The following is a 21,277-nucleotide window of genomic DNA, read 5'->3' as shown; positions in this document are numbered from 1 at the left end:
CTTCCCATGAGGATATTTTGGTGACCAGCAAAAATTCCAGCCTAGAAATTAGAAGATAGGAGCCAGAAGATTCCTCTGGTATATGCCTCCTGAAGAGGAATGTGGCCAGCCCCACCGATAGTTAGTGGTGTGCCATGGGGACTCATGGACAATGGCAAGGAGAGATTCCCCAACACACAGACTATGACTAAGTGGCAAATGACAGCATATCGTCAGGAGACCTGGAGTGATTTCATGGAGACCTGGAGCATATTATAATCTACTTTACAAATAAGGTTTGCTCATTATTTTTACCCAATTCAGTGTGGTCATAGTACTTAAGAGATGAGCCCCTAGTCTTAGGAATAGGATGGCTTCAAGAAAGGCCATCCAGGTGGATCTGGAGCAGTTGATAGTCTAAGTTAACACCCAGAAGTCTCAGAGAAAGTGCTGTGATTGCCAAGGTATATTGCTGACTTACTGTGTGTTATATATTATGAAAGACAAGCTCACTGAGCCCTGGCTCCCCATGGATAGACATCAGGGACAGTTCTGCTCAAAAGTGTATTTCTGAGCTGGTGAAGTATTAATGTTCATGCATGGTGTTATTTTTATTTCACAGACCACCAATAAATTTGGGAAATGTTGCACCTATATGCCCTTCCTGGATAGTCACAGTGTGCGCAGCACATGGATGACTTTAAGAAGTTCTGCACTAAAGAAGGTTCTTCAACTCATGTGACCATGATACTTCTCATTCAGAAAAGACTTATGTACCAATCAAGATAATCTTAGCATGGCTGCTGTGTCACACAACCTCTCAACCTCCCTGGCTTAAAATAGCACGCTTTACTTCTCATTCACGCTGCATATCCATTGTTGGCTGACTGGAGATCTTGTGCCACACGGTCTTCACTCTGGGATGCAAGGGGCAGAGCAAGCACCGTCTGAGCATTTTGGTTGCTCTGGCAGAAGGAAGGTGAGCTCTGGATGTTTTCACAATTAAATGTTGCAGCCTGAAAGTGACTCATAACTTTGGAATTTGACTCAGAACTAGTCACATGGCCCCACCACGAGGGGCTGAGAAAATACTATCCTACCATGTGCCTGAAAGGTAGACAGCCAAAAATATTCAGTGAACAGCACTAATGACAAATAACCCCATTAATATGACTGAACATTAGTGTTTATTGAATTACAGTTGGAACCCACTGCTGTTCATGGTTTTAAAAATAAGAATTGATGATAATTACTATTCAAGAATGTTCAGCACCTAAAGTTATATGACCATACATACTCAGGAAGAACTGGAATGCTAATTTTAAAAAACACTTACTGGGTGGGGGTGTCACAAAGAATAATTCTTTTGGAAGGTTTTATGAAAATCATTTCTTTTCACTTAAAGTCCTCAGTGGATATTCCACAGTAGATAACAAAATCAATTTCCAGTCAATTCCTCATTGCTTCTCTCAAATGTTCTTACAAACAAAAACCATGGGTAATACCACAACACAGCCTATTTCTAGGCTACCATAGGGAGGTATATCCTAAATGTCCATTTACAATGAATTCCGCATAGGTGTGCAAAGAGTTAATGGTATCATCAGATAAATCCCATAACAGGAATAAAGCTGGCATAGAATTCATTTAAACAGAAAAAATTAAATGTAATTTGTGCTACCATCATAACCTCTGAGAATTAATTCCTAATGAAGTCTACTAAATCAAATTACCTAATGCCTTGGTACCTTGTTTGACAGCTGGCCGTAACTGCATCACATAATGACACAGCACAAAAAGGCAGTGAGGATGTTCAGAAATAAGTACCTAGGTTCTGAGATGTTAGGACCTGCATACCAAGAGCAATGAAAGTACTTATCCGTGGTCATTCAAAAATCCATAATTCACTGCTTCTGTGAGAAATACATGTCATTTCCTCAGCCATCTCCAAGTTCCTCTCCAGTTCTTCCTTACATATTTCCTACACACAATCATAATTAAATTACCTAATATATGGAAAATGCCTTAAACAATGCTTGACACACAGTAGTCACTAAGTGTTGGTTGTTATCATCGTCAGTATCATTATTTCATGTCTTACAAGCTTTGTATGTCACATGCAGAGATTCTAAAGTTTGATTTGCTTTAGCAAGTTCAATCCAGTGCTCCCAAGGGGGAGGAAGTCTAATATGCAAGGCATTTCTATATTATATTTTTCTTATTTAGGACAGAACAAGCAATCAACTAAGAATTTATCAAAATGATCAAAAATGTGTTTAGAAGATTTGTTGTTTGTACCTCTAGATAAATGTCCCCAAGCTGAAATGCAGAGTGTTGAGAACAAATTAAAAGTATTATGCGATAAATGTACCACAAAGATGGATTAAAACAGCCCTATCCTCACGCTGCACCACCTTCAGACTGTGGTAAATCTACTGCAACATTATTAAAGTATTCCGTATATATTTTATTTTTATAATAGTGAATCTGATAAGCTCTAATATCCTTTGATTTGTCAAAAGAATCCATACATCATTCATTCCATTCACTTAAAGCATCATCTTCTACAGGTATTTCTGTTGGTGCTTGGTCAAGAGAATTTGAATCTTTATATCTCACAGAACTCAGCTCAGATTGTATCTCAGCTGTGGAGCTTCTTGCCCCCCAGAAAGCCTTGACTGCTGCCCTGGAAGAAACAAAAACAAAAACAAAAACCCATCATATGAAGTGAAAAATAAAGCTAAATAGAATTACATTTACATTTTCTATATATAGAAGGGCCTTTTTATTCATGATTCATTTTTAGTTTGTGGTGCATCAGGTACATAGTCTGATAGTACATGAACTCTCAGACTTACCAGGGTGTAATACTCATATATATGAAAATAAACATTCTCATATAATTAGTAGTTACAATAATCAAGTTTTAGGGTTGTGAGAACTATAACTGAACAACACAAATATTCATGAAATAAGCCTTTTTATAGCAATTACCACATAAAATTGTAAAAATTGCTTTTAAAGCTTCTCTCATGGCTGGAGAAGCAAGTCATGCAATTGTTTAATAAAGCATCCACAGAAAGAGATGGGGTAGACTGAACTAGGATAGTCACAGGAGTAATGAAAGGAGTCGGACGATTCAAGACACATGTAGAGGGCATCACGGGCAGGCCTTTGCAATTCACTGGATGAGGAAGGGGAAGAGGAGGACTCCAATTAAGGGTGATGATGCATCCCACCATTCACCTACCAATTTACAATTATGAAGATCAATACAAAGATCACGAATACACAGATAATGACTCCTATGGTCAGCACAAAAACTAGTACTGCGTCAGTGTCTGGTCGGCTTGATCTTCTTATCTGCAATTCTAGAGAAAACACACATACCTGATGATTATTACTACCAAAAAAAAATAAAAAAGGAAATGGATCTCTGAATGGAGACTTTATATTTGAAAAACAATTCTAGAAAAATACAGAAATAATTAATGGAAAAAAATTACTATTAATGAACTTGCTCTGCACATTTTAAATGTACTTTTCAAATACACAAAAAAAATGGAAAGAAATTGACAATGAACATCCTGTATTACCATCACCTAGACACTATCATTAATACATTAGTATTCAACTATCCATCCCTCTATCAATTCATCAATCCATCTTATTTTTTGATGCATTTCAATGTAATCTGCAGATGTCAGCACACTTCCCCCAAATTCTTCAACAAGCATCATTAATTACAGTTTAATATTTGTTTATATTTTTTCTTTGAGGTAAAATTTTCATACACTGATTTACACAAAGATCTTAAATGTACATTTGCTTAGTTTTGGCAAACGCACATACGTAATCAAATGTCAGCCATGACACAGAGTATTACCATACCCCAGAAAGTTCCCTTGGGTCCTTTCCTAGTTAGTCCGGGGCCCATCCTTCAATAGGCCATACTATTCTGATTTTCTTTTCCACCATAAATTTGTTCTACATATTCTAGAACTTCATATGAATGGAATCAAACATTATGTAATCTCTTGTGTAAGAGGTTTTTTTTACCCAGAATAATGTTTTAAAAATTCACCCACAGTATTACATGTAACTACAGTTTTTTTTCTTTTTTACTACTGAGCAGTATTACACAATTTGTTTATTCATTCTCCTACAGATGAATACCTAGGCTGTTCCAGTTTGGGGCTATTATAAATAAAGCTTCTGTGAACATTCTTGTACAAGCCATTTTGTGAACATGTATTTTAATATTTTAGCTAAATACCTAAGAGTAGAAATGCCGGGTCAAAGGGTAGATAGTAGATGTATGCTTAGTTTTCTATGAAACCATGAAAACTTTCCCAAACTGACTGTACTGGATGTGCATGTTTTGGAAATGTTTTCTCCCAGATTTTGGTTTGCCTATTCATTACCCTTATGATTTCTTTTAGTGACCTGAAGTTTTAAATTTTGATGATGTCTAATTTATTCAATGTTTCCTTTTATGGTGATTGCTTTTCAGAGTTATGTCGAAGAAACCTTTGCCCACTCCTGAATCATGCAAATATTCTCTTATATTTCCTTTATAAGCTTTTATGGTTTAGCTTTTATACTTAGGACTATGATACATCTCTAATTTTTGTATATGGCATAAGGCAGGAGTTGAGGCTCATTGTTTTCCATACAAATATCCACACACTACTATTTTTTTTCTCTTTAAGAGACAAAGTCTTGCTATGTTGCTCAGGCTGGCCTTGAACTCCTGGGCCCAAGTGATCCTCCTGCCTCAGCCTCCCAAGTAGCTGGGACTACAGGTGTGTGTCACTGAGCCTGGCTCACATACCACTCTTCAATCAATCATTCTCTCTCATATCCTTCTGCTTTTTCTGAAAATAAGGCTATTAAAGAGACAAAGGCAGTTTACCATATGTGTTATGGCATTGTGATACTGTAAACTGGTGAAAAGCTAATTTACATCAAATATTACTTATTTTTGAATTATATAGCTTTCTTGTGGCTCTTCCTGGTCCCCAAATTCTAGAATCATAAGATTCATGGGGAAAAGGACTATAGAGATCATCTGATCTACCCATCACATTATATAGATAAGTAAACCAAGGTCCAGGGAGTTTTAATGATTTGCACAAGCTATATTTTGACTATTTTAATATTTTAATTTTGGTAAATATTCTGTCAGAAATAGTCTCCTGTATGGGCAATCTCAAGTGCTTGTATTTCTGGATTTTTTTTCCTATCCTTTAAACATCATGGAGTATAATTTTCCATTTTCCCTAGTAATTCTATAGCTATAAACTCCATTTAGTGCTCTCACTAGTTCTAAGTATAATAAACAAATTGCATCTATATGGATATTCCAACATTGCTTAATTTTTAAAATATTATTTTAAAATAATTTTAGATTTATAGAAGTGGTGAGATTTTTAAATAAAAGACAGCTTTTAGAACTAAAACCTTAGGAAAAATGCAAAAATCATTTATCTACTACCCTGTAACATCATTCAAGAGAGGGTGGAGAGTGAGGGGTATGAAGATTTTAGTTTATTACAACAGTAGTCTTCTTGCAGGGGTCTACTAGACTACTTTTACAGCTAACATAAAATACGCTGAATTTCCTATTGAAATTTTCTAATAAAAATAGGCTAAATTTGATACTGTCACCTTTTAGATAAATGAAGCTTATGTACACATTAGTTTCCTAGGATCACCATAACAAAGTACCACAATCTGGGTGACTTAAAACAGCAGGTATTGTCTCACAGTGGTAGAGTCTAGAAATCTGAAAACAATGTGTTGGCAGAGCCATGCCTACTGCCAAGATCCCAGGGGAAGATCATTTCTTGCCTTTCCCAGCTTCGGGTAACCCCAGACGTTCCTTGGCTTGTGGTAGCCTAACTCCAATCTCTGTTTCCGTTTTCACATGGCTGTCTCTTCCCTGTCTGTCTCTATGTCTGACCCTGGCATTCCTTCTCTCTCTCTCTCTCTCTCTCCCTGTGTCCAAATTTCCCTCTTCTTATAAGAGCACCAGTCATATTGGATTAAAGTCCCACTCTACTCTGGTATGACCTCATCTTAACTAAGTACATCTGTGACGACCCTATTTCCAAATACAGTCACATTCTGAGTACTGGAGAGTTAGGACTTCAAAGTATCTATTTTGGGAGGGACACAATTCACCTATAACAATGCCTAATTATGAAAGACAACTATTGTGGGAGTGAAAAAAATCTGATATATAAGGGAATTTTTTATTAACTAAGCCATATTTACCCTAAAAATATTTCAATTACATATTTGTTTCAGGTGAGTACTATATTATGTGGACATTTCTAGCCAAAACATTTCTTTGATTTCTGAACAGCTAAAAGGGTCTGTTGTGGTAGTATACGCAATTGTAATTTTAAAATAGATAGTTTTAATTAATAGATACCAAAGTGTTCTAAACACGTTTTGTCATTTAACCAGTGCAGGTACTGAGATGGGAGAGCTATCCTGCCAGGCCCAAATTGCTACGAGAGAGAGAAGCCAACTTTGTTTCAATAAAGGCCTGACCTTCTGGGGTCTGTGTTCCAGCCTTGGGCATACACAAGAGCAAACGTATGTTCTCTTCTAATGATGGGAGGAGCTAACCACTGAATTATCCCAACAGGGACGAGGCAGTGGGGACAAAAACTGAGAATGGCCCCACACACCTTTTAATATCATGAACTGGGGCTAGCTGAGATATTTTTTAGTTTGATGATGTTTTGGTCCTTTTTTGCATTATTTTTGGAACTTTATTGATATGAGCCTTTTAATGTCACCTGATATCCCAACAAAGTAGTAAGATTATTAGCTTTACCATGAAGATTTTTTTGAAAATCACTAAACAACATATCAAAGTTTAAATAGTAAACAGTTTATTTTTAAAGATCACCCCAAAACATTTTAACCTGTTTTCATTTCAATAAAAAAAATACTATGTTGTGCAGTATGTCTAGACTACAGTGGAAGCTCTTTACTTGGGGTTCAGAAATTCCTTCAAGAAATCCATAAACTCCCTTAAAATTACATGTAACTTTGGGCATGTTTGTATATGTGAATATTTTTCTGGGAAGAGGATCCTGACCCTTGACTGGATTCTTATAAAATCTTGTGACCAAATCCCCCATACCCCTAACAACAAAGATAACAAGAACAATAAAAATGGTTAAGAGCAACTGAACAAAAGAAAATAATTACCTGGATACAGAAGGCATCATAGATTAAATCTAAAAAATTGCAAATGAATCCATCTCACAAGGGAAATACAGCTTCTAATATGTAAAATTATGTTCAGGACAAGATTTGCATTTTGTGACATATATTGAGAACCCTATTATTGCTTCATCAAAAAACATTTTCTTCAAATGTCTAATTTTTAAAGAGATATGCTCTGATATCACGTTTATTAATTTTATTTACTTTACTGTACCAAAATTTTTGTAAGCATCCATGAGATTCCATTTATCCATTTTTACTTTTAGAATATAAGTAAGAATATAATTCAAGTTAGAGAACTGTTCTTTGGAGATACTTCAGACATATACCAGTTTTCCCAAGTGAGGCACATCTGACTCTACACTTTACGAAAAGAAAATTAAGTACTATCTTGTAGAAAAGTCTAAATGACATAACCTAGAGCTTCTCAAAGTGTGGTTTATAGACCAACAGTAACAGCATCACCTGGGAACTTGTCAGAAATTCAAATTCTGTGCCAGCCCCATCCTAGATCTACTGAATCAGACACCCTGGAGGTGGGGCTGGAGATCTGTGTTTAACATGCCTCCAGGTGACCGTGACACTCTTTAAAGTTTGAGACATAAGCAAACCAAAACATTGCTAGGCACTTACCATTCATCGTATAGACTGTGAATTTTACAGTTGCTATTAGTTCATTATTCTCCAAGGTATCACACTCGAAAGCCAAGGGATAGGCTTCCCTATGTACTTCTAGGATTGCTGAATCATTTGCAAGTATCATGGGTTGCTATTTTAAAACAAGCAAACAAAAAAACAAAGTATCAACATTCTTCATGTACACTTAAGATCAGGAAACAATTTATTTCCCTTAACAAAGAAAAGTTACCATCTCTCTTAGTCTCTCTTAGCCTCCTTCCATAATTAATCGTGCACATGGATTTTTTGGAGTCACACAATCCAGACTCCAAATCCCAACCTTACTACTTCCTGCCTGTGTGACTGTGGACAAGTTACTCACTGCACCTCAATCACTTATCTGTAAAATGGGTATAATAAGACTTACTTCATAAGGTTGTTGTGTGGATTAAAGGAGACCCTAGCACTCGATGTAGGTTTGGCACTTAATAAACCCTTAATTAGTGTTAGCCACTGTTATCATTATACAATTCCCAAAAAAGCCAATGAAAATCTTGCTTCCAAAATAGAACCCTTTATATAAAATGGAAGTTTTTAAGTTCTGATTATAGTTCACCCTAAGATATATGTAAAGTCTTAGTTTACCAAATAATGAAAAATTTTTAATTGTAATAATAATAAAGTTGTATAATTTTAAATTTCATTTTGGCAAACTGCTTTTAAAGAGAAAGTTTTCTGAGAGTCATCAGAACTGGGGAACAAATTTTATTACCCATTAGAAATCACCAGATCACATACATTCATTACTCACTTGGTCTGGCCTTAGAAGTTTCCACATATATTTGAAACGATTTACAGGAGATATATGAATACATGCCAGTCTAACACTTCCAAGACTTTCTGAAATTGGTTTACCCCCTGAAAAAAAGAAACATTAAATACATAAATATCATTATGCATTATAAATTGCTCTACACATACTACTACTTTTAAAAGCCACCTCCTTAAATGAATTTTATATTGGAAGTTATTGTTGGGAGTTTGAGTGTAGAGGAGCAGAAGAGTGACGGATGTAAAGATGAAGTCACAGAGGGAAGCAGGTGAGGAGATGCCATGGCTCTCTACTCTTTATGCAGAATAAATTGCATATTTATTCTGAAGAGGAGGCAAGGGCAATCAACTTAGTGATCTGCTAGATTAACTTTTGAGATCCATTGATGGGTTCCAGTTTACCAGTTAGGAACTCCTATTAGAGATACTGAAATCTGAGAATAGCATCATTTGATACAGAACAGCTTTGAAAGTTCCCAGCTACCCAGGAGGCTGAGGCAGGAGGATTGCTTGAGCGCAAGAGTTTGAGGTTGCTGTGAGCTCTGATGACACCACTACACTCTAACCCAGGCAAAAGAGCAAGACCCTGTTTCCAAAAAAAAAAAAAAAAAGAAAAGAAAAAGTTCCCAATTTAAGATTTACCAATCTACCAATAAAATGCCATGACTAAAGTTTCAAGAGCATTTCACTATAGCACAGCCTCAACCACAGATCTGAGTACAGTAAGGCTCCAATACATTACAGAGAATATACGTTAAATTTTAGACATCCCTAAAAAATGTCAAGTTAAATCGCAAGGATTCTCAAAACTATAACTGTCTAGAGAAGAAGTAGAATTTAAAATTTTATGATGATTTCCTTTCAATGTATCAGTTGACTGTCTCCTTCCACTCGGTGGGAAGCTGAGGTTAAAGATATTTCCCCAGAGTAAACTCCTGCCCTCAGTCTCCCTCTACTATGTAGTTCAACTCACAGCCACAGTCCACTGGTCCACGGCATTCTTCTATCCGCACGATACACTTGGATTCACCTCCAGGGCATCCATTTGTTAATATAACTTCTCTCACACCAACACCTTTGGTTTAAAAGAAAAAAATGAGGTTGGGCAAATGTTAAGAAAAAGCTAATTCCAGAGTGTCTTCACTTTCCCACCTATGTCTTTTATTGACACCTTTCTCCTAATTTCAGAAATTAAATTCCTAAATTCAGGATCATAACATTTAAATTTTTTTAGGCCCCTCATTTTCAATTATCTCATAAAACGGCATTTTCTGAAGTGAGTTACATAAAACACTAGTTCCTCTGGTTGTTACCATAAGAAAAAGGATTCTATGATCATACACATTTGAAAATGGTATATCAAATAAAATTCAAGGGACCACTTTGCTACAGAATTTTGGGGGAAACTTTTAATAAGCCAGTAAATTAATAAGCTATTGTGTATAAATTTTCACTAACCTAAGATGTAAAATTTTTACATTTTAATATGTTTGAAGTTAGAATACATTTATAATTGATGATGTTATAAATTAATTGGCAGCATTTTTCTTTTTTAAAGTACATAAAGTATGCTTATTACAGCCAATGAATACATTTGATGAAATACATTGGTAGACCACACCACTGTACTAACTGGTCCCAGAGCTCTACCGAGTTTGCCTCTCATCACCAGGATTGAGGGAGAAGATAAAACGCTGGGTCAGCAACACGCTGAACCATGTCCTGAGAGAAGACAGGCTAAGGGAGAGTCTCTCCTGATTTCTTTGCCTACCAGATTTCCTCTCTCAGCCCCGACAAGGTGTTAATCATAAAACCTATCTTCAAGGGCAAAGGAAAGCTGAAGAGTAGACATGGCCTGGAACGGTGCTTCTCAAACTTAACAGCACATGCAAATCACCTGGAGATCTTACTGAAACGCAGATTCTGATTCAGTCGGTCTTGAGTGGGTCTGAGATTCTGCATGTCTAACAAGCTCCCAAGTTACGCTAATGCAGCCAGTCTGGGGACCCTACACTCTAAGTAGCAAGGGAGAGGACTCCATAGGACACAAGGAGATGGAAGGATGGAAAGGGAAAGGTCTCTGATTAAGAGAGAAGGCTGAGAACTGCTGCAGGATGGCTCCACTTGAATTTATGGAAGACTCTCTAGAAGCACAGCCTTACTCTGAAATGCATAAATATTTTCAAAGCAGGTATTATATGTATTTATTTATTTAGCTAAATACATTTCATTGAGGTGTGTGTGGGTGTGAGATTTTCTGTAAGATCAAGTAACACCTAAAAATCTGCCTGAATAGAAAAGAAAACTTTTGATTTCTAAAATAATTGTTTTAGGAGTTAAATAGAATTTTCAGAAAAGCATTTTTCTCTTCTAAATAGTTCTGTTATAAATTGAATTATTTTTAATATTGTAGATATGAAATAGTGCCTTTTTGGTTTATTTTTTCCTTAGAACTTAATGCCATCTGACATATTAGATGTTTTATATATTATGTGCCTGCCCCTACTAAAATATACATTCCTTGAAGGCAGAGAGTTTTATCTGCTTTGTTTGCTGCTTTACTCCCAGAACCTATAACAGTACCTGCCATGTAGTTGGCAAAAGACTTAAAAATAAAAAAACCCTCATTTGTTCAGTGAATAAATATATAAATACAATTTCTAAAACATATCTTAGAAAACAATATAAATTACTAGAACTATCATAAAAATAAGTCTCTACCTGTGAAAATTTATCAAGCAAGCAGCTAAAGAAAGATGTCAAGTATAGCCAGGAGCTGGGAGGAGAAGGGACTGGGGAGTTAGTGTTTAGTGAGAGTGGGGTTTTAGTTTGGGATGATGAAAAAGTTCTAGAAATGGGCAGTGGTGATGGTTGTGTGACAATGTGAATGTGCTTAGGGCCACTGAATTGTATACTTCAAAATGGTTAAAATGGTAAATTTTATGTTAGGTATATTTTACCACAATAAAAAAAAACTATCTCAAATATTATAAAACAATTCAGGTGTAATTTTTGACCACCCCCAAAATTCATTCTGATCTAGGTCAGCGTGGATTTTCTGTCATCTGACCTTCTGGTTATTACTCCCCTTTCCCTCTCACCACTGTCTTTTTTCCCAAGGCAGATTCTACTGAGAATAAACTCAATTTCATTGTGAATTATCTATTGCCTTCTCAGCACCCTGTTCTATATAGCATTGGTTCTCAAATGACAGTCCTCTAACTTGCAGCATCAGCTTCATTGTAAACATGTTAGAAATGCAAATTCTTAGGCCCTTCCACAGGCCTACGGAGTTAGAAACTCTGGTGCAGGCTTGATAATCTCTGTTTTAACAAGCCCTTCAGGCACTTAGGGTGAATGTTAACTGCTGGCGTACTACAGCATGTGCACCCTTAATCTCAACCCCATGTAAGATATTTGATGTCCAGCTGCTACCAATGGAATGACCAAAATGTCATGTTCTTTGAACATTATCTTCCCCATAATGCCAATACCTCTTTTCTCCAAGATATGACATACAAATTGGAGAAATGTAGAATTTAGAATAGACTATTACAACTAAGCAAATTTCTTGATAGATTTGCCAACATAGTATGTGGGAAGACATCTGTGATATGTATTGGAAAATCTTTCATCTTCTGAACATCTGTGAGACAGAGAAAATTTTACTTTGGTGAAAGCAGTTTATGTGCCCCAAAAATATAAGAAGCTGGCTTAAAATAAGACTCAGAGGTTACAAGCTGAAAATATCTTACCTTTTAAAGCAATCAGCCTGAATTTAGTGTATAAATTATAGTTAATAGAAATAGAAATCAGTAAGAGCTGAATGAAAGTGCACAAATTAAAAATAAAAGATGGCCTCACTGTTTTTACCTTTCCTCCCCCCAAAATTACAATATGGTTTATTCATCTGCTTCATGCTACTTACCACACGTAACAGTGCACATCCCGAATTCTACTTCTTTGACTACTGTCCTATTTGACACTGAACATAAAATGTAAAGATACATTATTTAATCATATGAAAACTTTTCTAAGTGAAAAAACTCTTACTTGGGGATGGAAGATAAGAGTATTTATCATATGGGCAGCAGGCATTTTTTAAGTTTTCCTTTTAAACCGGAAAAGCAATGCCATTCCTAGTATCTCTTCTGTTATTGTTTAAATCAAAAGAATCCCAAACCTATAAAGAAGTGCATTAAATTTGGAAATACCCTGAAAAGAAGGTTTATATTTAAACCCTGTATATAGTTTAAATTTTTTTCATCAGTTAATATATAGTGAGTTAAAAGTCTAAAGGGTCAGAAAAGCACAAAAAGGTCTGTTAGTTGTAAGAACCATTTTTTCTTCTCTCTATTTTCCAAAATTGAGTGTATAATTTCTATTCAAAAAGAAGTCTTTATACCAAGTGTTCATTAAAATTGTAAAAGTTATAGATTGGTTCTACTCATTTCCCATGATAAGATGGTAAATTTAAATATTTCTAAGAATTTATTTCAACACTTTATTTAGCAGGATAATCTAGTGACACATCACTACTAAAGAAGTGAAATATTCTTGGTTCTAAATCACATAAAATGGTTTTCTTTTTCTAATTTTTTGAAGTTTGGCATAGAATTCCACTAGCTATAGTATATAACCAATTCTTCATAGTCCAGATTAGGACTAAAATCTCAATAGAAAAAATACAAAATGAGATATTAGAAGATAACTTTTAAAAGGCAGTGTACCCTGGGGCAACAAATCACATGGGAAAGCACATTGAACTGCAGTCCAAGGAGCTGCCTCTACCACCAACTAGCTGTTTGAGTTTGAGCAAATTAATTAAACACTGTCAGGCTTAGTTAACCCTTCTGTAAAATCTGAAAAGGAGAACCCATATCACTTGATTATTGTAAGAATTAAACAAGATAATGTACATGAATGCATTCTATAAATTGTTTAGCACTATAAACATGCTTAAGATATAATAACCCAATTTAACTCATTTTGTACTTATTAATTTCATATAATGCTGAGGTTTTTTTCCCATTTTGATTACTGTAAAACCTCAATAGTTTCAAAAATGCTTCCATTCTGTACTTACAAGCACCAAATACAGTACCTTAAATATATAGTAAGCACCTGATGCATATAAGTAAATCAATATTGACTTTGTTAAATGATTTAGACTATCATGATGATCAATTTTGAATTGAAATTTTAATGCTTGAAATGATTTGATATTTCTGCTGGCATTTTATGAGATATAAATTAAAAGCCAATCCTAAACAGAGAAAACACAGATAAGAGAATGAGTAGTGGGCTATTTTTAAATATAAGCTTTTTGCAAAAACCACTAGTCAATCAGCTCTACTATTCACTACCTATTCTACTTTGGAAAAGTAGCAATAAAATAAAATAAAAAGTAGTCAATTTCTCCTAAGTTGAGTTTCCTTAGAGAAAAAAAAAAAAAATAAGGGAATTACATCAGATAGTCTCTAAAGTCCCTTTCAGCTTTAATGTTCTACGACATACTGAGTGTCCATTATATCATTCAATCACTTTTTTTAATGGGAATCCTACAATGGTGGGTCAAAGAAATTATATGTATCTGGATTTCAGTGTATTTGTCAAAATTATGAGTAGTAATAATTAATATATATAATTATAAATATAATTCCATTATATACCTCTGAGTAATAAGGAAAAATATGATCTGAATGTCAGTAAAATTTTATGTGTAACTGTTAAGTACTAAGATCCACAGATGCTAATTAACTGGTTGGCATCAACATGGTAGGAGCAGTATGTCACATGGCTCTGTCCTGTTCAATATTTTCATTAATGACCTGAAAAAGATGCTAATATCATGGTGACTGAATCCAGGATTCTGCAAAGCTAGGAAGGATAGCAAATATGTTTGATAAATCTGTATCTAAAAATGACAGGGTGGAATAAATGGGCGCATCTAACAAAATGAAACCGTAGAGGAATAAAAAGTCCTGCATGTAAAGCTGAAAAGTCAGCTGTCCAAAAATATTTTATGGGTCATCTTGATAGAAGAACAGTTAAAAAACGAATGGAGAGTTCAGTAGTGAGTTCAATAGGAGTCAACAATGTGGTGAGGCTTGCTAAAAATCTACTGGGTCTTAGACTACACTGATAAAGCCTGGCATCCACAATGATGCAGATAATGATCTTGCCTTTTGTTCTGGCCAGATCCTGGAATGTTCTCTTCAGTTCTGGACAGCACACTGTAACTTCTGATATGTATCATCAAGGTGCAATTTTAACTTTTGAGTTTCTTTCTTGAGAGTTGATTTTTAATATTTCATGACTTTTATTCTTTCTTAGAGGTCTTCAAAGAAAAGTAGAAGATATACTTCTCTGTTTATAGGGTAAAACTTATTCTACGTTGCAATTATTATTTAGGTCTATTGGGCCCTTTTATAAATCCAAGGGTATACCTATATAAAACTATAAAAATATATTTAAAAGGTATATAAGAGGGCATACGAGGTATAAAAAAGATGTAAGAGTATAAATCTAAGTGGTTTTTCCTTCATCTTGAAACATTTTGTTACTTCATGATCCATAATGATGCTATTATTTCATTATTACTCATCAATTATTCCCAATTGTGTTTTTACAAAAGACTAAAATTTAAAAATGGAAGAATGATTGGAATTGTCCAGAAAGATGATATAATTGTGAAATAAATCATAGCTATTACATCATCCTCTGTTTTTTTATTGTTTTTCCCAAAGTATTGCATCATCTCTCAGGAAGATATAAAAGAAGTCTAGAGGCATCCTCCTTGTAGTCTATTTTTGGCTTTCATTGAATATAGTTGAGATTTCAGAATTTTCATTTTTTGCTCATAATGGCAAAAAGAAGAAAACTGACAGAGAAAAACATTTCACAATTAGTGAACGAATCAGAAGATGAACAGACACAGATAACAGCACTTTAGATGCTAATGATGAGGGTGAAATTGATTGTATAAGCAAAATCTCAGTGAGAGATATCTTAGATGAATATCCTAGATGAATTTTAAGAATCAATGAGTGAGCATTATTATTTCTAAGGATGAAAAGGATATACGATATTCTCACCCAGATAGTCCTTCAACAGGAAAGATTTGATCCTAAAATATTTTGTGACAATAACCTAGATCATAGTGTTTTGCTAAAAAGATGTGGACAGTATTGTTTCCTTTTTATAATGTTTATGCGCCAACAGTTACTTAATAAGGTTTGTAAATGAACATATCACGATGGGTAAGTGGGTATATAAAAGTGACTGAAAGGAAAATAAATGATATAGAAATGAATCAAATTCATTGCACCAATCATTCTAGTTGGTGTTTATAAATCTAAAAATGGACATGTTTTGCAGTTATGAAGCAAAGATTATGGCATTCTTCTCTTCAACAAAATATGTGCTTTCACAGTTTTCAAAAGTATTGTGTTTTGACGATACAAGCACAGAAAGAATCAAAGTAATGATCAGCTAGAATCTATTATGATGCACTTGAAATCTGGAATCAGTATTTATATGATGAATGCATTCCAGGTTCATGCTTAACAGTTGAGCATTTAGTTGCATTCCAAGTACTTTGCCTAGTTAGGGTATATACACTTTCAAAACTAGGATATATGCAACAAAAATTTTAGTTTTTCCATGTTTAGATTCTTATTAAAATTTCTGACAAAGTTGTTTTCACTGGCTCTTTATTCTTATTTCTGTAAATCATTTGTAACATGACTTAAAAGGAAAAAATAAAAAGGGCCCACTGGATACTAAAACGATGATTGATTTTTTGCTGGTCCACTGAGAGTTAGAGGGTTTTGCAAATTTTAATAATGTTTCTGGAAATTTTCAGATCTCTGACATGTCAGATTGTTTAAAGTTCTAGATTCTCACTCTTCCCAGGAAAAAGCACCTATGCATGAAATTGTATATATAAAACTCTAGAAAGTACATGGATTCCCTGAAGTCCACAGATGAGGCAACCAAAACACTGACAGAATAAGTAACTAACCTACATATGAATTTGAAAGCAAGGCATTATAACACCATTGCCTGGGTTTAGCCTAAATAATATTTAGCAGTTTATAGCTAGTAGTATCCCCTGACCAGTTTACTACTAAAACTGTAAATTCAATTACTTTAAAGGACTAGAATGAAGTAAAACTTTAGAACATGTTCTCTTCTTTCCTAGTCATCTTTCTTTTTCACATTTCCAAAGTCAAGGACCTTTTCAAGCTCTCTGTAATGTAATGTTATCAAGACAGTACAAACCTCCATCCCACTATTAACCTCTGATAGTCAGTTTCTTTCCACTGCTGAAGGTCATTATCTTGTCATCAGGAAATAAAAGAAAGGCTGATAAACACAGCACCCACTCTATATCATGGTTTGAGGAGACATGAGAATGCAAATGATGTTTAAACAATCTCAGCTGGGTCATTTACGGGAGAAGGGAATCATCTGCTTTAGAAGGCTGCAATGCAACTGGCCTTTAACCTACCAGTGCATAAGTTACCAGTCAACATAACATGCACAACAGCTTGTCAAATTTTATTGTTTAATGAGCCAGCAGAATAAGGCAAATTTATGTACTAAGCACAGGCTCATTCCTCCTTGGTTAACATATAGCATCTAACAAAGCCACTAGTTGCATCCCTTGATAGATGTTTTCTACTGCCCCAGTTCCTTTGTTCAAAGTTGAACATACCAATAAAACCACACCACGTTGCAAAGAGTAGGAGCTGCACGAAGGTGATATGGCGCTTCTGGGCAGTTTTGTCAGCATATTGGTCTATCTAGACGGTCACAGTAAGGGGAATTCTTAATTACATTGAGCTCCAACCCCTGCAAATGTGGAAAAGAAGAGGACCGCAAGCAATGTGAACTAAAAGAAAAATCTACAATGGGAAGGGAAAATGACTGCAAGAAGAGTCAAAATGATTCCTCTTGGTGGGAGGCTACGTCCCACCTCTTAAAGTCGTTTTGCTTGTCTAAAGCAATATTCAGCAGTATTTCTGTAGCAGTTTCTATACATGTGCTTATTTGTTTATCTTGCTATGGCCTTGGAGAATTAGCAATCCTTCTTCAAGGCCATAAGATGCACGAAACGGATAAACACGGGTAATTCTTATTGTTCTCGGGCAAAGAGCAGGCCTTGGCCCTCAACCGGGGCCTCTGCTGCCCGCCCAGGGGCCTCCCGGCCTCACCGTCCTCCTCGACCTCCGCCTGACTCTCGTTCTCCTCCACCTCGCTGTCGTTTTCAGCCTCCTCCTCGTTCTCGCCCTCGCCCTCGCCGTCGCTCTCGCTCTCGTGGGCCAGGCCGGTATCCTGGATGGCGGTGACGTTTGTCCCACACGCGGACTGGAGGCCCGCGAGGAACAGCCAGCCGACGGTCAGCAGCAGCCCGGAGAAGCAGCCCGTGAGCCCGGGGCTCATGGCGCAGTCGCAGCCGCGGCTCCCGAGGAGAGGTGCGTCGAAGAGAGGTGCGACGCCCCGCCCGCAGCCGCCCGGCTCCGAACCCGCGCGTCGCGCCCAGGCAACCATTGAGGCGTCACGGGCCGTCACCGCCGCCGGCTCGCCTGGCCGCGCGGGCTGCGTGCATGGAACGCGCCTGGAACGCGCGCGGACGGGGCGGCGGGACGCGCAGGCCGAGGAGCCGCGAGGGGGCGCCGGCCTTCCCCGCCCACCGGTACATTGTCCGCCCTTGCGCGGCCCAGCTGCCATCAGACGCTGCTGCCACCTGCTCCCCTTGCCTCAGTTAATCCACAGACCCGCTAACCTCTTCGCTGACCTTGCTTGTTGTCTTCTACGACATTCCTTTTTTGCACTTCCTAGGTGTGCTGCTCTCCAAACCAGATAGACCCTCAAGCACCCTTCATGTCACTTGGTTGTAAAATTCCTTCTTCAGAATATCCAATTTGGATATTTAAGGACTCGGATTTCTTCTTTAGGAATAGAGTCATAGGCTTTTGGAGTAGGGAGAAGCTTAGCAATCATCTAATACTCCAGGCTCCTCATTTTTAACTGAGGAGATTAAGAACTGCAGAGATTAAACGACTTGTTCAAAATCATCCAGCAAATTATTTGCAAAGTTGGATCTCACAACCAGTCCTCTTGAATGCTCATTCAATAGTCAATGATTCTTATAATTCAAAGTTAATGAAGGAGCGTTTAGTGGGGTGATTGGAAGTCAAAAATTCAGGCACCGAAAATAACTTAGGGTTGACTTTTTAAATTTTGTCGTTTCATTTCATCTAGTAGTTAAAATGTGCTTTGTTGTTTTCGAAAAGGCACATAGGGTACCATACTTTGAGGTTTAATGTTTAAATTCCTATGACACACGATGAGGAGTCATGTACTACAAAGTGAACTTGAGGCAAAAACTCTGGGTTTGGGAACATTTGTATATCCAGCCTCAGCAGACTAACAGATAAGCAGGTAACTCTAAGGAAAGTATTACAGTATTCTTCAGAGACACTTATTTGTAGCAAGTAGATTATTTGAAGCAAAAGTTAAAATCTTTATTTGAATATTTTTCTCACAAAGGCTTCTAGTTTGGAAAATACAAGAACCGCTAAAAATGTTCAGTAGTACAGTTTGAATTGGCATTGGCACTGGGAATGTTTATATCAGTTAAAATGCCATAATATTATAGCACCTAACAAGATTATGAGAGACATTAAAATGAGAAATTTAGAGATGATCTTGAGAAGTAAAGGCCTTTGTTTCATGGCCAAATGAAAGACTCAAAATTTTTCTTCTTTGAATTCTGAGAAAAATAAGTTAAAAATTATGCTTTGAAACACAGACTTTAAAAAATGAGATATATAATATTGTCACAGGTAAATTGTTGAGTATTTCAAAGACAACTTTAGGACCCATCTCTTCCTGAAGATAGTATCCTTTTTGAAGAGAAAAAGTCTCATAAACTCTAAGGTATGTCATTTAACTCAAGGAAACATCAGTGACCTAGTAAATAAACACTCCAGAGGGAGTCCAAATGGGTCTTGAAGAGGTGAAAAAAGATTTAACTTTGAAATGAAGACTATTAAAATAATATCTATAATAGCAACAATCCAATCGCCTATAAAATATTGTATTGCTCATATGAGTTGTAAGAAAAAGTATAGTATCTCTCCTCAACAAACTTATACTCTCTCCAGTTGAAGCCACAAATAAGTAAAAGGTAAATTCTAGCTGGAAGGGCAGGGCACAGTATCTAGAGGTATTGACCCTACTCTGAGTTGCAGATTACTAAGGATCAGGAATTCCAACCTCAGTCCCTGATTTGCTCCTGAGCCCTCTCTCCTCAGTTCAGTCAGCTCACCTCACCCTGCCTGGCACTAAGCATCTCCACCTGTAGCTCCAGTTTCCAAGAGGCAGGGATTAGAGCCCAGTCTCTGGTGAGTCCACAGCCCTACTCTGCCCAAATATAGCTCACCTATATGCTGGTCTCATGCCAAGTGACCTCACCTTGCCTGCAGCTCACTTAGCATGCAGAAAAATCATTCCTCTATCCAGTCGCCACTCTACCTACCCTTGCAGACTCTTTGCTCTGAAAAAGAAGACCAATTTTTTTTCCTTTGGTAGTATAAACACAAGATCATCAAGGCCTGAACAAAAAAATCACCATAAAAATGAGAAGAGAAATGAATGTGAGAGAAATTACAAAGGAAGGATTAACAAAATGGAGTGATTGGCTGCCTAAGCAAGATGACCAAGTGAGGGAGAAAGATAAAACAAGGGGGGAATTAGGAAAGTCAGTAGATATTTTGCTGAAGCAGGTTAAGTTGAAGGTATCAACAGTCAAGTGAAAATAGCCAGTGGGCAGCTTAAGATGACCATAAACAACGAAAGTCAGAAGATGAAAACTACTAGCCGTGTGCCACAGCAGGAAAAGTACATATGTATATCCAGTTAATATGATGTTTTGAGTATGGCTGTAACAGTAGGAATTTTACTGTGGTATATAGGAAAACAGTTCTGGGAGATAAAATTGATCTGGGCTTAATATGCTTGAATTGGTAAAAAAAAAAAAAAAAAAAAAAAAGCATTCTCCATAGTAACCCCCCACAGAGAAGGCTCTCAAACCACTTTTGTAATATTTCCAACCTTTAGGGGAGAAGAACTTTCTCTGTCTGGAGCAAGATCCTAGGAGCAGGATTTCTCCCCTGGCTTTTTGTTTGACACTCTTACCCCTGTTGTGTCCTCATCCTCTGTCCACCTCTTAAAGCTATATTGCTACACGATCGGGGAATTTTGTGATAGAAATTATAGGAAACCTCCTGGATTTTTGAATATGGGAATAGTGGTTTCAAATGGTCATAGAACATCCTCTCAGTCCATCACATATCTAGTAGCTTCTTTCTCTTATTACCGACCCACCCTCTCGTACCCCTTTATTTTTTCATCTAATGCAGCTGCCGGCAAAGACTCTACCTTTCTAAAGGCCGCCTTAAGGCAATAATAGTTTACAGGTGTTAAGGGAAGAGTGGAACCCAAAAGATACTCTATTTTAGTAATATGAATTGAAAAAGCCTTTGAAAATTAAATAATATTCTAGAGAAATGTGGTTAGCATTTTGTGA

At 36.5% G+C, this 21,277-nt stretch overlaps 1 protein-coding gene across 1 annotated transcript; it reads right to left on the bottom strand.

Moving 5' to 3' along the window:
• Window positions 1–2,511: 2,511 nt before the first annotated feature.
• Window positions 2,512–18,126, bottom strand: SPACA1 (sperm acrosome associated 1). The gene is made up of 7 exons (XM_069488820.1): window positions 17,898–18,126; window positions 12,605–12,661; window positions 9,650–9,751; window positions 8,657–8,763; window positions 7,861–7,996; window positions 3,230–3,350; window positions 2,512–2,665 (listed from the first exon to the last, which is right to left on the bottom strand). Exons 1-7 carry the CDS (start codon window positions 18,124–18,126, stop codon window positions 2,512–2,514), a joined length of 906 nt encoding a protein of 301 aa, XP_069344921.1.
• Between the last annotated feature and the right edge of the window lie 3,151 nt (window positions 18,127–21,277).

This window comes from Eulemur rufifrons, chromosome 15 (assembly GCF_041146395.1).
Source record: "Eulemur rufifrons isolate Redbay chromosome 15, OSU_ERuf_1, whole genome shotgun sequence".
NCBI classification, from domain to species: Eukaryota; Metazoa; Chordata; class Mammalia; order Primates; family Lemuridae; genus Eulemur; species Eulemur rufifrons.
The sequence above is the reverse complement of the archived record's forward strand: the minus strand, read 5'-3'. Positions and strand labels throughout refer to the sequence as shown.

Excerpts from the sequence above, each read along its gene's own strand:
- SPACA1 (XM_069488820.1), bottom strand. The coding sequence starts at position 18,126 with ATGAGCCCCGGGCTCACGGGCTGCTTCTCCGGGCTGCTGCTGACCGTC. Across the intron at positions 12,662-17,897 it reads GGCGGAGGTCGAGGAGGACG|TGTCAAATAGGACAGTAGTC; the intron begins GTGAGGCCGGGA and ends TTTTATGTTCAG. Across the intron at positions 2,666-3,229 it reads ATCTTCATAATTGTAAATTG|GGCAGCAGTCAAGGCTTTCT; the intron begins GTAGGTGAATGG and ends TGTTTCTTCCAG.